At 45.3% G+C, this 14,088-nt stretch overlaps 1 protein-coding gene across 1 annotated transcript; it reads right to left on the reverse strand.

Annotated features, from left to right (window-relative positions):
- Nucleotides 1-344: 344 nt before the first annotated feature.
- On the reverse strand, nucleotides 345-11,002 carry LOC108802390 (zona pellucida sperm-binding protein 4-like). Its single transcript, XM_018574251.1, has 12 exons — nucleotides 10,999-11,002; nucleotides 10,365-10,502; nucleotides 9,269-9,367; nucleotides 5,468-5,589; nucleotides 4,816-4,909; nucleotides 4,440-4,595; nucleotides 3,740-3,930; nucleotides 2,451-2,548; nucleotides 2,254-2,381; nucleotides 796-985; nucleotides 568-718; nucleotides 345-494 (listed from the first exon to the last, which is right to left on the reverse strand). Exons 1-12 carry the CDS (start codon nucleotides 11,000-11,002, stop codon nucleotides 345-347), a joined length of 1,521 nt encoding a protein of 506 aa, XP_018429753.1.
- Between the last annotated feature and the right edge of the window lie 3,086 nt (nucleotides 11,003-14,088).

The following is a 14,088-nucleotide window of genomic DNA, read 5'->3' on the forward strand; positions in this document are numbered from 1 at the left end:
GTTCCCAAATACATTATAGATGGAGCTCAAATATTTAGTTCCTCCCAAGAGCTTTGGTTTTGGCTGGAGAGCAGATTTAGTCATCCAGGCTCCATTACATGATTGACTGGGCTGTAGATCTATAAAGGAAGGTTAACAACAGCCTATAGCAACCAAGTTTACTGCACCCCCACCATATTACATTTTCCTGCATATTTAGCTACTCTTCAGGTAGGCCACAAAATGTATATTTTACAGCCATTTAAAAAAAAAAAAAAAAAAAAAAAAAATCCCTAAAAATAGAATTTCAGGCTTAGTTCCCATTTTAGATATTAAGTCTGCAAAATCAAGCTGACAATGGTCCCCTATGCAAGGGACAGATGTGAAAACCCCCACAAGTCACACCAGTCAGTCTGAGACCTTCTATAATACTCACTTCTCCTTCCACCACAAGAGACCACACAGCTGTCCATGTTAGATGGCACACATACGGAAGCACTGCAGTGAAAGTAGACCTGCAGACAAGTGTATACAGTTACAATACAGCATACTACCGGCATAAAAAGCGAGAGGTTGTATTAGGTTTACCAGGCCTCCAAGGGCAAGCTGGGTGTTGGCGTCTACAAATGTGAAGGTGTTGACAAGGAAGCGCTTGTAGTAGTTGGGTAGAGGTATAGACGGTGAAGGAGCTCCAACAGGAATCAGGCTGCTCACATAGTTGTCTCTGGAAAAAGGGCAACTGAAACCAACAAGAGACATTTTAGAGTTGTGATCGGCACCAAAGGTATACTAGATTACTAGCTACAGATCATTCACCTGTCATACAAGATGGGCCATTGAGGAAGGAGTGTAGGATCAGCAGAGTTGGTGGCCCAGCAGTCATTTAAGACTAGGACCAGGTTTGGGTCTGTTCTACGGATGATGCGGACCTCCAGGTAGACCGGTTCCCTCAGCACTCTGACCAGAGGATACTCATCTTCAGCATAGTAAGCTTCATAGCCAAGATCTGCATTAGATAACATATGCAACAGATTACTCCAAGATATAGGGGTGGGGCTGGCAGGTTACATGCAACAAGTTTATACCAACCGGTGGAGGCATGAGGGTTGGCACAAGATTCATTGTCCTAGTATAAACCTACACGGCACACAGACAACATACTGTGAGAATTACAGAATGAATGTATATTTGCATGTGAATATATGACCAGGAGACTTTATGCTGCGTTTCCCCAACACACAACTTGAATGTATATTTGACCCAAGCTTCAGATTTCCTGCAGCAAGAGGGAAATTCAAAGCAGGGAGGTGAATGAGCCAAATGAAGCGGCCCTTGTAGATGGGACATGCTTCCCAGCTTGTATGCTTGATAGTAAAAAGCTGGGATCAGGGACAATGGAGAGGACAGAGTTGAGTGATGTGGAATAGGCTGCATTGAAGATGACCTCTAACCCTACAGTTTGAGGTGGGAGTGAAAAATGAAGAGCCAAAAGATTTTTGCTCAAGCAACCAACAGATTCAGGGCAATCTTGTCCAAGATCAAACCCCAGCTGCAGAAGTTAGACATTTGAGGCTCGCTAACCTGTAAGCCATGGCAGGTGAATGAACAGTACCCACTGCTTTGAGCTTATGCCATTTTCATGCTACTGGACAACATTGAAAGCCACAACTTGGAAGTTTAGAAAAAAACTTCAAATCTGAATTTTAGAGCTTTAAGCCTTGGGGGATCTGCCCCAGTAGGACATTCCCTTTGCCTTCTCATCTACCAAGACTGTCAATACCCGTTACTTCCGATAATGGAAACATGTGACAATGCTGGTCCAACAAGCATGGCTACACAAGTCTATAGACCCTTGTAAGCCATATCTGGGGGACCAGTAGACTACAAGTTGCTGCTTCTCCTGGTAGAGAAACAAATGCAGAACTGGGAGCATGCTGGTTGCTGTCTGGTAAGAGAAGACCAAGGAAAGGCTTCCTGCCTCCAGCTAACCGAGAAGCTTCAGGTTTTGGCAAAGTCATTCAACTTCACTGATTGCTCTGAAGTTTTGTTGCTTTATACTGTGACAGGTCACAAATTCAGACTTGAAGTTAAGGGCCACCCTTTGATGCCCTGCCAAGTCTGCAGTCCTGGCACCCCAGTGACAGATTGTAGTATTGTGCTCAACATTGTGAATTTTGAATTACACCAATATGAACTGAAGTGATTGCAGTCAGTGGAAGCATGTAGGCCAACTTCTAGCATTGTGTGCAACAATTAGAAAACTGATGTTCTTACCTCGTGCAATCCTCATCTCGAGCTCGAGGGGGCCAGATGTACTAACAGGAGAAGGTGGCGGCAAGGTATGCACAGTCACAGCCAGCGGTGCAATGCCTGTCTGAGTGTACCTGCAGCGCACAGTCACCCTAGATAAACAGTAGAGGGTTAGATACCATTCCTTCTCCCATTACTTGTAGCAGGTTTGCTCATCTTACCTCATTATACTGTCCCTAGTGATAGAAGAACCCCGCCATGTCTCTATGGTTCTTGGAGCTTCAATAGTATTCTCATAGTTCATTGGACCATCAGGGACCTGGGGTGTAGAAGAGTGAAGAGATTAGAGCTAGCCAGGCAGTCAGCTTCCCTTTGAAGCAACACACCCCATCCAACATCAGTAGGATCAGAATTCCTGGTTTGTGCCCCTTCACAAGGAACGCTTCCAAGGTGCATTTCATGCCATTTGTTCTGTACACAAGAAACTCGACTGTTCAGTGTATCAAGCAGGTTCTAGAGGATTGTTGGCAGTATTTGATTACCAGTTTATACTTTACTGGATGACATTCTAGAAGCAGCCTTATGACCCCAAAACAAAGTCTCAGAAGTTAAAAATTGAGCCACCATCTTTATTTTGGGTAGTGAAACTGAACCCATATTGAGCTTAACCAAGAGACAGTCCCAACTAGAATTTTAACTGGAGTAGAACACCCATCAAGTTTTTATTGCCATCTGTCCCTCTTGAGTCACCTTCCCATTTGTCCTGGGGGCTCACTGAAACCAAGTTATCAGACCAGATTAGATGGGAAATCTTCCAATGGTCACCAGAACTAGTATCTCCACCAGGGACTCCCTCATTGGAGGAAATTACCCTCACTTCCTCTTATGACTACCAGACCGCAAGTGGAGAAATCTCCCTAAATGGGACAGATAGCAAAAAACACTGACATGTATTAGAACCCCCTTATTACATCTTATACTAGAATTGAAGCCATAAGTAGTAGCCGTTAAGACATGTGAACTGCCAAAAAATTTGTTTAGTTTCAAATTTGGATTTGTGTCATTTCGTTTTTCGGGAGTCGGGTGTGAAAGTCAATTCGGATGAAATTCGTTAGCGGTAGTTCGTTCGCACGTTAGTTTCGTTTTCGTTTATTCGCAGCAGAGTGACATTTGAGGGGGGTAAAGTCTCTCTTTAACGAACGAAACGAATAAGAAAACTAAACGAACGTTCGAAAGAACTACCGCTACCAAATTTCGGAAACGGAAATTCGGATTAGTTATATCTGTAATTCGGATACATCCGAATGTCCAAAAATTCGTCCGAATTTCGATTCGGAACGAAACGAATTGCACATGTCTAGCAGCCGTAGTTTTGAATTAGATCCGCTAATGCTTCAAGTCAAGGGTTTGGGCCAAGATCTCAGTCCCTTGTTTTATGCATGAAAGGCAATGAGTACTGCTAGTCGCCCTAGTGCTGTGAAGGCCAGACCTTGGGACCAGGAATACCCACCTGATCTGCATTACTACAGGATAATGGGAATTTGAATGCTGCAAAGGAGTTACTTCTAGCTACTGACAGCCCAGGACAAGAGGTAGGGTCCACACCAATCACAGAGACCGAGTCCAGAAGCAGGGATGGCCTGGTCAGATCTTTGGACACTGCAATCACCATGCTGTTATCAACTGCGCACTGTGTGGTCACTGTAGGAAACAAAGACGGTTTGTCACTATGAAGATCAGGTCAGAAAGTAGTCTCATCTAGACACTGTATTGTGGCCACTAGTCCATTTCTGAATGAGGTCACCTCACATCTGCGTGGTAATGTTAGGTTACAGGGAAGAGTACAAAGTTATACAATTCAGAAGACCCTAAAAGCAGGTCTTAGAACTGGTGGGGCTGTATACTGAGCCTGGAAACTGTAAAGAATGGTTTAGTCACCAGGGCTGAAAGACCTAAGAAAACCCTAAGACCATTTTGGTTTGTCACCATTGAGGTAACCCATTGCAAACCCCATTAAATTATATAGTTCAGCCAAACGCATTCCAGACTGGACATCACCCATCATAAAATGCAAGTGTTGAGTGCATGTCTGTAGCCATTGCTGAGGTGCTGCCAACCTTGCCAGCCAGAGTCTGTCAAAAGGTCGTTTCCCCTACAGGCCGATACCGACCCCCTCCCACCTTTATTGGGCCAAGCAATATCCCACTTACACATGTTGCCAAAGAAACAAGGCATTCTGCCATCATTTGGGGAGTAGCAGCATCCCAACGCATCACAGATGTCTCTGGTTACAGGTGTTCCAGCACAGGCCAGTTTGTCCTCTTGACTGACAGCAGAGCAGATGTCGGGGCTTGGGGCATCCATAGCTTCTAAACAAGAGAAAGTTATCATGTAGTAAATCTACATACTGTACATGGAATGTCCAATAAAGCTCTTGGATTTTAGTAGAAGGATTATAAACTGCTAGGTTTTGTGCCTCCCCTCAGCTTCTGTCCTAGTAACCACCCCAAGAAGTGACAAGCTACATAGTGCTCATGGTTTATAGGACATTAGGTTTCCCCAATTACAAGAAAAATCACTTGTTACCGTTCTGTATTGGGCATTTCTTCTCCATCTTGTATTGCTTAACTGTCCCATTCACAATGACTTCCAGAAGCAGGACCATTAGGTGCTCTCCATCCTATCAGAAGAAAAGTGGTTTTAGAACACTGCCAGTAACAGCCCCCTCTGGAGTCCCAACCTATTCTCCCAAAACCTGCTGGTCTATACCTAAAGACCACCTCTGCTCACCAAGGACTCATGAGATACTAGTGTCATAGCCAGCACAGGCACCTTCATAGTCTAGTGTGTAGAGCCGGGATCACCCAACAGCTCCTGCCATGGAGACAACAGGAGTGAGGAAGTCTACCAAGAGAGATTCCTTTAGGAAGTTGTCACCAGAACAGGAGACTGATTGTTTCCTCATCACCTCTAATTCTGGTAAGGGGTTGTCTTCCCCATTGATTTGTCATCAGGACAATGCAAGATCATAAATTTTAAGAGGGGCAAATGACTGCAATACACTTACAGGCTTTTTAGTCCTCTCCAAAACTAAAGTATTGGCCACACAAAGAATAAGTTACTAGTAGATAGTCCTAAAAGGATCACAAAAAAAGGCGACTGTTCTTTACTATCAAAACTCCATATACATGATTGTGATGAAGACAAGGACAGCATCAAAATCTGAAGTCAGTCTTACCTCTTCTCTTACGTAGCATCCATCATAAGCAGCACCAACCACCATTGTGTCATCAGGTCTCCTTACTACTGAAAGGCCGCAAGCAGAATCATTGGCAAGACTCTGAAATTCATCCTGGAAATCTGAACAGGAGACATATTGAAGTTGAGATTTCTACCAACAACTCAGATTGGAAAGACTCAGGTGCTGCCACATTACATTGTGGAACATCCAATGCAGGGTCAGATACGAGTATTACATGGAGGGAGATGACACCGGGGTGGTCACATATGAGAAGTTTAGACTGATAGACCAGCAAGAAACCCTCCAAAGAATATCAGTCCTGTGGAGACACCGCCTGGTAGCCCACTCACCATCTCAGGCTACTGCGGATAAGGGGGATTCAGTAGCAACAACTATATGTAGACATCACCAGCACCCCAAAATTCATTTGGAATTACCAAAAGTCTATTGAATAACCGAGTCACTAAAACAGCGTTTTTTGGGGCCACGCAGGGTCCCCTCCGTCAGGCTCAGAAACGGCAACTACACTGGGGAGCTGTGGGTCTATCAGGATGAAAGAGGGTCAGTAAGCCACAGTTGAAAGCACACACACAATGCTTCAAGAGACCCTTTCCCCAACTCCTAATTCTGCAAATGCTAGTTGCCTGGCTTCAACACCGAGCCACTAACAGTTGGAATTGAGTTTGTACTTTATTTCTTGTCCTGGGCTGTATAAAGATCAGTAGAGATGAAGCCAGAGGATCAGCATATCCTGGCAACTTCCTCCATGCACATAGCAGCCTCCACATCTCAAGCGCAGTGACCGCATACAAAGAAGCAACCAGACCAACTAGTGTTCCGTTTGCTGCATTTCCCCATTTTAAGAGTAAGCCAGCGCTGAGGCAACGGGAGCAGTTTTGCATGGGAATCAGCTTCAAGCTTTCATTCTCAAATCCTAGATGCCCATCAGGTGGGGGGGACTTCCATAAGCCACAGAGACCTCATAAGTGCCCTCTCGCACAGTAATCAATGTAACCAGGTTCTCACATACATCCCATTCCTTGATTCCTTGCAGCGTGCAGCCAGTCAACATGCACACAATTCAATAGCGGGAACCAAGCCTAAGGAATGGTCACAACTAGGTCTTATTTTCGGGGTAGGTCTTATTTTCAGAGAAACAGGGTACATCCCATTCCTTGCAGCATGCAACCATCATGGGGTCAGTCAACATGCACACAATTCAATAGCGGGCACCAAGCCCAAGGCCTCGTTCTCATGGACAGAACCTGTAAGGATTTCTACATTTATGGTACATTCAGGGTGCTTGTATTTAGAGAAGTCTTAGCTTGTGCATCCAGGGGCAGATTTAATACGCCGAACATTCAAGACAGAACAGGTTAAACTTAGTCTTACACTCAACCAGGGCCGGCCTTAGGCCTTTAGGCACCCTGTGCGAGAAAGCTTTACAGCGCCCCTCAGTGACCACACCCTCAGCGGCCACACCCCCAGTAATCACACCCATTTATCACCCATATTTTTGGGAAAATATAAAAAGCGGGGTCACGTCGGGTAAATAGACACCAAACATTACATGCTTTAAAATTGCACGCACCCGCAAAAAATTACCATGCCCAAAATTGACCATAGGTGACGCTTTAAAAGCTTTTACCGCTCATCAGTTTAGTGTTATCAGTGATTGATGGCCCTACAATTATTGCTCTCATTCCGACATTCGCGGCGATATGCAACATGTGCGGCTTAATGGGCGAAATCGTCGTTTTCACACGTATGCGCACCCGACTCCCGTTTGCATGAGTGTATGTATGGGGGGGGGGACTTTAAAAAAAAATGTAATTCTTTTTTATTTGTAACTTTACATTTTTGGGGGGGAAACTTTATTGCTATCACATAGGGGGGTTAGAAAACCCCCTTATGTGATAGCAAAATATGTGACAGGTCCTCTTTATGGAGACATCAGGGGTCTCCAAGACCCCTAATGTCACCTAGGACCCCCCTGAAGAAGCTGATGAAGCAATACAGCAACGCAGGATAATATGAAGCTACATACTCTGTGCTGCTGCGGGGAGGCCGGTCTGATGTCTCCAGTGGAGAATCTCTGGAGGGCCGTGCGGGGTCTCAGGAGGGCTGTGCGGGGTCTCATGGGCAGCGAGATTCCCCAGGAAGGAGGAGATGTGCGGCTGGTGCTGCAATCAGTTGCCACGTGGTTTACAGGAAGGCTGCTGGGATCCCCAGCAGGCACAGGACCTCAGGCAGCCACTTCAGAATGTAAAGCACCATTATCAGCACTTAGTCTCGGGGCATTTTCATGAGGACTCGTGACACTGATATCGGTGCATCCCTTATGGTAACACCCGTCACTCCAATGCATGGCTCTGATAGAGGAAGATGAGTAATCTCAGCCTGGGCTTGTGACAGTCACCATCCATAAGACTTGTCCAGAGGTTCATTAATAAAACCGTGATTGTGATAGTGACACCCGTAATATAATGTGGAAGTCGTGTGAAGACAGGAGAGTACACCGGGATCCAGAGATAATCTGGCACTGTCAGGAGGGGACTTCGTCCCACATCAACACTGAACTAGTAACCTGTGATTGTCTCACATTTGCACATTGCAGAAGACCGGACAGATCCCGAGAGGTCACGTAGGTATCAGTAGATCGTTTACTAGCACATAAAGATGCTTCCTTATTAAATAAGTGTGAAAATATATTGTAGCGCCCCCCTGACCCCCAGAGGCCTGAGGTGGCCAGGCACCTCCTGTAGTCCAGCTTCTCTGGTTCGCTTCCCACCATCAGTTCCAGACCCCTCCATGGTCCACATGTGGCCTCCTCCAGGCTTGTGATCTAGTCAGCTTCTCCATCTCGGAGCACCCCCCTCCCCTCGGCTAAGCTAAATCTGTCCAAACCACAGAGTGGTCACATGATATGCTGTGCACACAGACCCCACTTCCAAGATGAAATCCAGTCCTATTCATTCATTTGAAAAGCCTTATAACCAGTGAATACCCCAAAAATCAGCTAGGGTTGCCACCTGTTCTTCAACCGAAACCCGAACACTCAAACGACGCGCTGAAATTTTTTAGGGAAAATGAATCGTGGCTTATTCATATGTAAATAGCGCCGCCCATTCTTATGTAAATATCACAGTTGAGACTATTTTCAGTGCTGGGCCAGTAGCCCCTATCTTAATTTTGGTTTCCCCTAGCTGCCTGACATCTTGTGTCTGGGTTTCTGCTGCCATGAAACCCAGACACAGCATTCAAAACCCGAACTGTCCGGGTGAATCCTGGACAGGTGGCAACCCCAAGTGTAGCGCTCGGGATGTTGACCGGTTGCAACAACGTGATTAAAAAGATTAAAAAAATTGGATTTTACATCATTTTGGAGGTCTGGATCATCTTTAGATCTATACCCCAGAATACTGCTCAGAGAGAAGAGTAAAGACTGAATTGCCCCTCATAGGAATTCCCTACTCCCATTCCCTTCCTATCCCCCAGCTCCCAGTGCCAGACAGGAACAGCCAGACACTCCCTACCCTAAGCCACTTATAAAGGTTAGTGCTCCACCCCATTATTCAGTCTGATGCTCCCATGCCTCCCATCACTGGAACATAGTATTGTCAGGCAAGAGATCACTCCACCGGACAGTGTTCTCGGAGTTGCTGTTGGGTGCTAGAATGAGTGTTCCAGCACTTGTTAGTGGGATATGTCCTGGGTCCAGTTGATGCCGTGAGTCAGGGATAGTCCCAGGAGTATTATGAGGACCCATAAAATGTCTTCCATAAAAAGGAACAGTACGCAGGTTTTTTTTCCAGCGGACCTCCAGGTAGACCGGTTCCCTCAGCACTCTGACCAGAGGATACTCATCTTCAGCATAGTAATCTCCATAGCCAAGACCTGCATTATATAGAGAAGTTACATTTGCAACAGATTACTCCAAGTTATCATAGCATGCCTAGCTACAGCATGCTGTGTGCAATATGAACTGAGATTCCATCAGTGGAAGCATGTAGGCCAGCTTCTAGTATTCTAGGCAATCAGCTTCCCTTTGAAGAAACACACCCCATCCACCATCAGTAGGATCAGAATTCCTGGTTTGTGCCCCTTCACAAGGTGCATATGACACCATTTGTTCTGTACACAAGAAACTTGGACAGTTCTGTGTTTAAATCAGGATCCAGAGGATTGTTGGTAGTATTTGATTAACAGTTTACTGGATGACATTTTAGAAGCAGCCTTATGACCCCAAAAACAAAGCCTCAGAAGTTAAAAAACTTGAGCCACTATCTTAAACTATTTTAGGCAATGAAACTGAACCCATATTGAGCTTTACCAAGAGACATCCCTAACTAGAATTGTAACTGAACAGGAGTAGACCAACCATCAAGTTATTGTCATCTGTGTCCCTATTCGGGAGAGACGCCTTCCTATTTGTCCTGGTGACTCACTGAATTCCAGTTATCAGAAAAGATTAGATGGGAAATCTTCCAATGGTCAACAGAACTAGCGTCTCCACCAGGGACTCCCTCATTGGTAGTCACAAGAGCAAGTGAGGGTAAATTCCTCCAGACAGCAAGTGGAGAAATCTTCCCAATGGAACAGATAGCAAAAACGCTGACATGTATTAGAACCCCCTTATTACATCTTATACTAGAATTGAAGCCACAAGTGTAGTTTTGAATTAGATCCGGTAATGCTTCAAGTCAACGGTTTGGGCCAAGATCTCAGTCCCTTGTTTTATGCATGAAAGGGAATGAGTACCGTTAGTCTACCCAACGCAGTGAGGAAGAGACATTAGGACCAGAAAAACCCACCAGCTTACACTGTATAGGAATACCCACCTGATCTGCATTACTACAGGATAATGGGAATTTGAATGCTGCAAAGGAGTTACTTCTAGCTACTGACAGCCCAGGACAAGAGGTAGGGTCCACACCAATCACAGAGACCGAGTCCAGAAGCAGGGATGGCCTGGTCAGATCTTTGGACACTGCAATCACCATGCTGTTATCAACTGCGCACTGTGTGGTCACTGTAGGAAACAAAGATGGTTTGTCACCAAGATAAGGTCTGAAAGTAATCTCATCTAGACACTAAAAAAAAGGGACTAATGTCCACAATACAATGAGGTCACCTCACATCTGTGTGATATTGTTACGTTACAGGGAAGAGCACAAAATTGTAAAATTCAGAAGACCCTATAACTAGGTCTTGCTTAGATCTGGTTGTGGTGTATATTAGAAAGATAAAGAATGGTTTAGTCACCAACAGGGCTAAAATACCCAAGAAAAGCCAAGACCATTTTGGTTTAAATCACCATTGAGGTAACCCATTGCAAATCCCATTTATATAGTTCAGCCAAACTCATTCCAGACTGGACTGCAACTCACCCATCATAAAATGCAAGTGTTGAGTGCACGTCTGTAGCCATTGCTGGGGTGCTGCCAGAGTCTGTCAAAACGTTCTTTCCCTACAGTCCAATACTGACCCCCTCCCACCTTTATTGGGCCAAGCAATAACCAACTTACACATGTTGCCAAAGAAACAAGGCATTCTGCCATCATTTGGGGAGTAGCAGCATCCCAACGCATCACAGATGTCTCTGGTTACAGGTGTTCCAGCACAGGCCAGTTTGTCCTCTTGACTGACAGCAGAGCAGATGTCAGGGCTTGGGGCATCCATAGCTTCTAAACAAGACAAGGTATCATGTAGTAAATCTACATACTGTACATGCAGTTAATACCCCAATAAAGCTCTTGGATTGCAATAGAAGGATTATAAGTTACTAGGTTTTGTGCCTCCCCTCAGCTTCTGTCCTAGTGACCACCCCAAGAAGTGACAAGTTACATAGTGCTCATGGTTTATAGGACATTAGGTTTCCCCAATTACAAGAAAAATCACTTGTTACCGTTCTGTATTGGGCATTTCTTCGCCATCTTGTATTGCTCAATTGTCCCATTCACAATGACTTCCAGAAGCAGGACCATTAGGTACTCTCCATCCTATCAGAAGAAAAGTGGTTTTAGAACACTGCCAGTAACAGCTCCCTCTGGAGTCTCAACCCATTCTCCCAAAACCTGTTGGTCTATACCTAAAGACCACCTCTGCTCACCAAGGACTCAGGAGATACTAGTGTCATAGCCAGCACAGGCACCTTCATAGTCTAGAGTGTAGGGCCGGGATCTCCCAACAGCTCCTGCCCTAGAGACACCAGAAGTGAGGAAGTCCCTACCAAGAGAGATTCCTTTAGGAAGTTGTCACCAGAACAGGAGTTGGATTGTTTCCTCATCACCTCTAATTCTGGTTGTTTCCTCATCACCTCTAATTCTGGTAAGGGATCATCTTCCCCATTGATTTGTCACCAGGACAATGCAAGATCATGAATTCTAAGAGGGGGCATATGACTGCAATACACTTAGACATTTTAGTCCTCCCCAAAACTGAAGTTTGGGCTATACATAAAGAATGAGTTACTAGTAGATAGCACAGAACACGGTCACCATTTTTCATGAGCCTTTCAGGACCATTAAACTCCATATACATGATTGTGATGAATACAAGGACAGCATCAAAATCTGAAGTCAGTGTTGTCAATCTTACCTCTTCCCTTACGTAGCATCCATCATAAGCAGCACCAACCACCATTGTGTCATCAGGTCTCCTTACTACTGAAAGGCCGCAAGCAGAATCATTGGCAAGGCTCTGAAATCCATCCTGGAAATCTGAACAGGAGACATATTGAAGTTGAGATTTCTACCAACAACTCAGATTGGAAAGACTCAGGTGCTGCCACATTACATTGTGGAACAGCCAACGTAGTGTCAGATATGAGTATTACATGGAGGGAGATGACACCGGGGTGGTCACATATGAGAAGTTTAGACTGGTAGACCTGCAAGAAAGCCGCCAAAGAATATCCATCCTGTGGAGACGACACCGCCTGGTACCCCACTCACCATCTCAGGCTACTACGGATAAGATGATTCTTCATGTAATTGAGCAGCAATCATACAGCTCCTACATCTGCCAAGAAGCAGCTCAAGTACATGGCCAGTATGTGGATGCTTAGCCACACTCGAAACTAGGTATACCAAGTAGAGGGTGGGGGTGCTCACAGTGACTGCGGATGGTGCCGTCAGCAGTAACTACATGTAGACATCACCAGCACTCAAAAATCCATTCGGAAACGCCAAGTGTCCCATTTATTAAATAACAAAGTCACTAAAAAAAAAAAAAAGAATGGTCCTTCCATCAGGCTCAGCAAGAACAACTTTGACATCACTACACATTAGGGAGCTGTGGGTCTATCAGGAATCAATTGTCAGTAAGCCACAGTTGAGAGACTACATCCAGGTTTCAAGAGACCCTTTCCCGACTAATTCTGCAAATGCTAGTTGCCTAGCTTCAACACCGAGCCACTAACAATTGGAAAGGAGTTCGTACTTTAGATCTCTATACAGCCCAGGACAGGAAATAGAGATGAAGCCAGAGGATCAGCATATCCTGGCAACTTCCTCCATGCACATAGCAGCCACCACATCGCAACTGCAGTGACCGCATACAAAGAGGCAACCAGACCAACTAGTGTTCCGTTTGCTGCATTTCACCATTTTAAGAGTAAGCCAGCGCTGAGGCAACGGGAGCAGTTTTGCAAGAAAATCAGCTTCAAGCTTTAATTCTCAAATCCTAGATACCCATCAGGTGTTTGCCACCTGTGGAACACCTTCCATAAGCTTTAAGCCACAGAGACCTCATGAGAAGTGCCCTCCCGCACAGTAATCAATGTGACCAGGTGCCCAAAAAGATTCAATTCCTGGCAGCATGCAACCAAGGAGCCAGTCAACATGGATAGCATTGCAGCAACATGCACACAACTAAATAGTATGAACCAAGAATAAGGCCTCAGTCTCATGGACAGAACCTGCAAGGATTGTAAATACTACATTTATGGTACATACGGGGTGCTTGTATTTAGAAAAGTCTTAGTTTGTGCTTCCAGGGGCAGATTTAATACTCTGAACGCTTGCTCACACAGGGCTTGGCGAACAAATTGCCTGGGACATGTTTCCTACATTCAGAGACAGAACAGGTTAAGCTTAGTCTTATACTCAACTAGCCATTCAGAGTACAGCTCTGCCCTAGATAGTTATTAAGACAATTCAACACAACCAAGCCGTGACCATTACACATGAGCAGTGTCACATCTTCATGCCCTTCAGAATGCTAAAGCTTCATAAGATCACCCCCCCACCTTAATACATCAGTACACATCCACCATGCCCAGCCCTAGCTCTCTAGTCCAGACAGTTTCCACCTCTTCACCCACAAAAAGTAAAGGCAAAGTTAAAAATGACTCACCCAGCACAGTCAGTGAATAAGAAACACCTTCAACTGACATAGGAAGGGTCAGCTCCATGTTGTTCAGAGCACAATGGAGATGTGAGGCGCCATCCCAATGCCCTTTGGCATCACACAGCATCCATGACAGACCACAGCTCCAAAGCAGAAGCACCAACCCCAATCCTGCCCTAGAATACAACATCTTGCAGACCACTTCCAATACTGACCTCCAGCCCTGACCAGAGATTTATATGCTGGGGAGGGGGCGGGGCTTCAGG

Source organism: Nanorana parkeri, unplaced genomic scaffold, assembly GCF_000935625.1.
Source record: "Nanorana parkeri isolate BGI_ZX_2015 unplaced genomic scaffold, ASM93562v1 scaffold2836, whole genome shotgun sequence".
Lineage (NCBI taxonomy): Eukaryota > Metazoa > Chordata > Amphibia > Anura > Dicroglossidae > Nanorana > Nanorana parkeri.

What these genes read in the sequence shown, in the direction of transcription:
- LOC108802390 (XM_018574251.1), bottom strand. An exon ending in GATGCTACGTAAGAGAAGAG is followed by an intron (nt 4,910 to 5,467) that starts GTAAGACTGACT and finishes TTCTTCTGATAG; the next exon opens with GATGGAGAGCACCTAATGGT. An exon ending in CCTGTAGTAATGCAGATCAG is followed by an intron (nt 2,549 to 3,739) that starts GTGGGTATTCCT and finishes TCTACACCCCAG; the next exon opens with GTCCCTGATGGTCCAATGAA.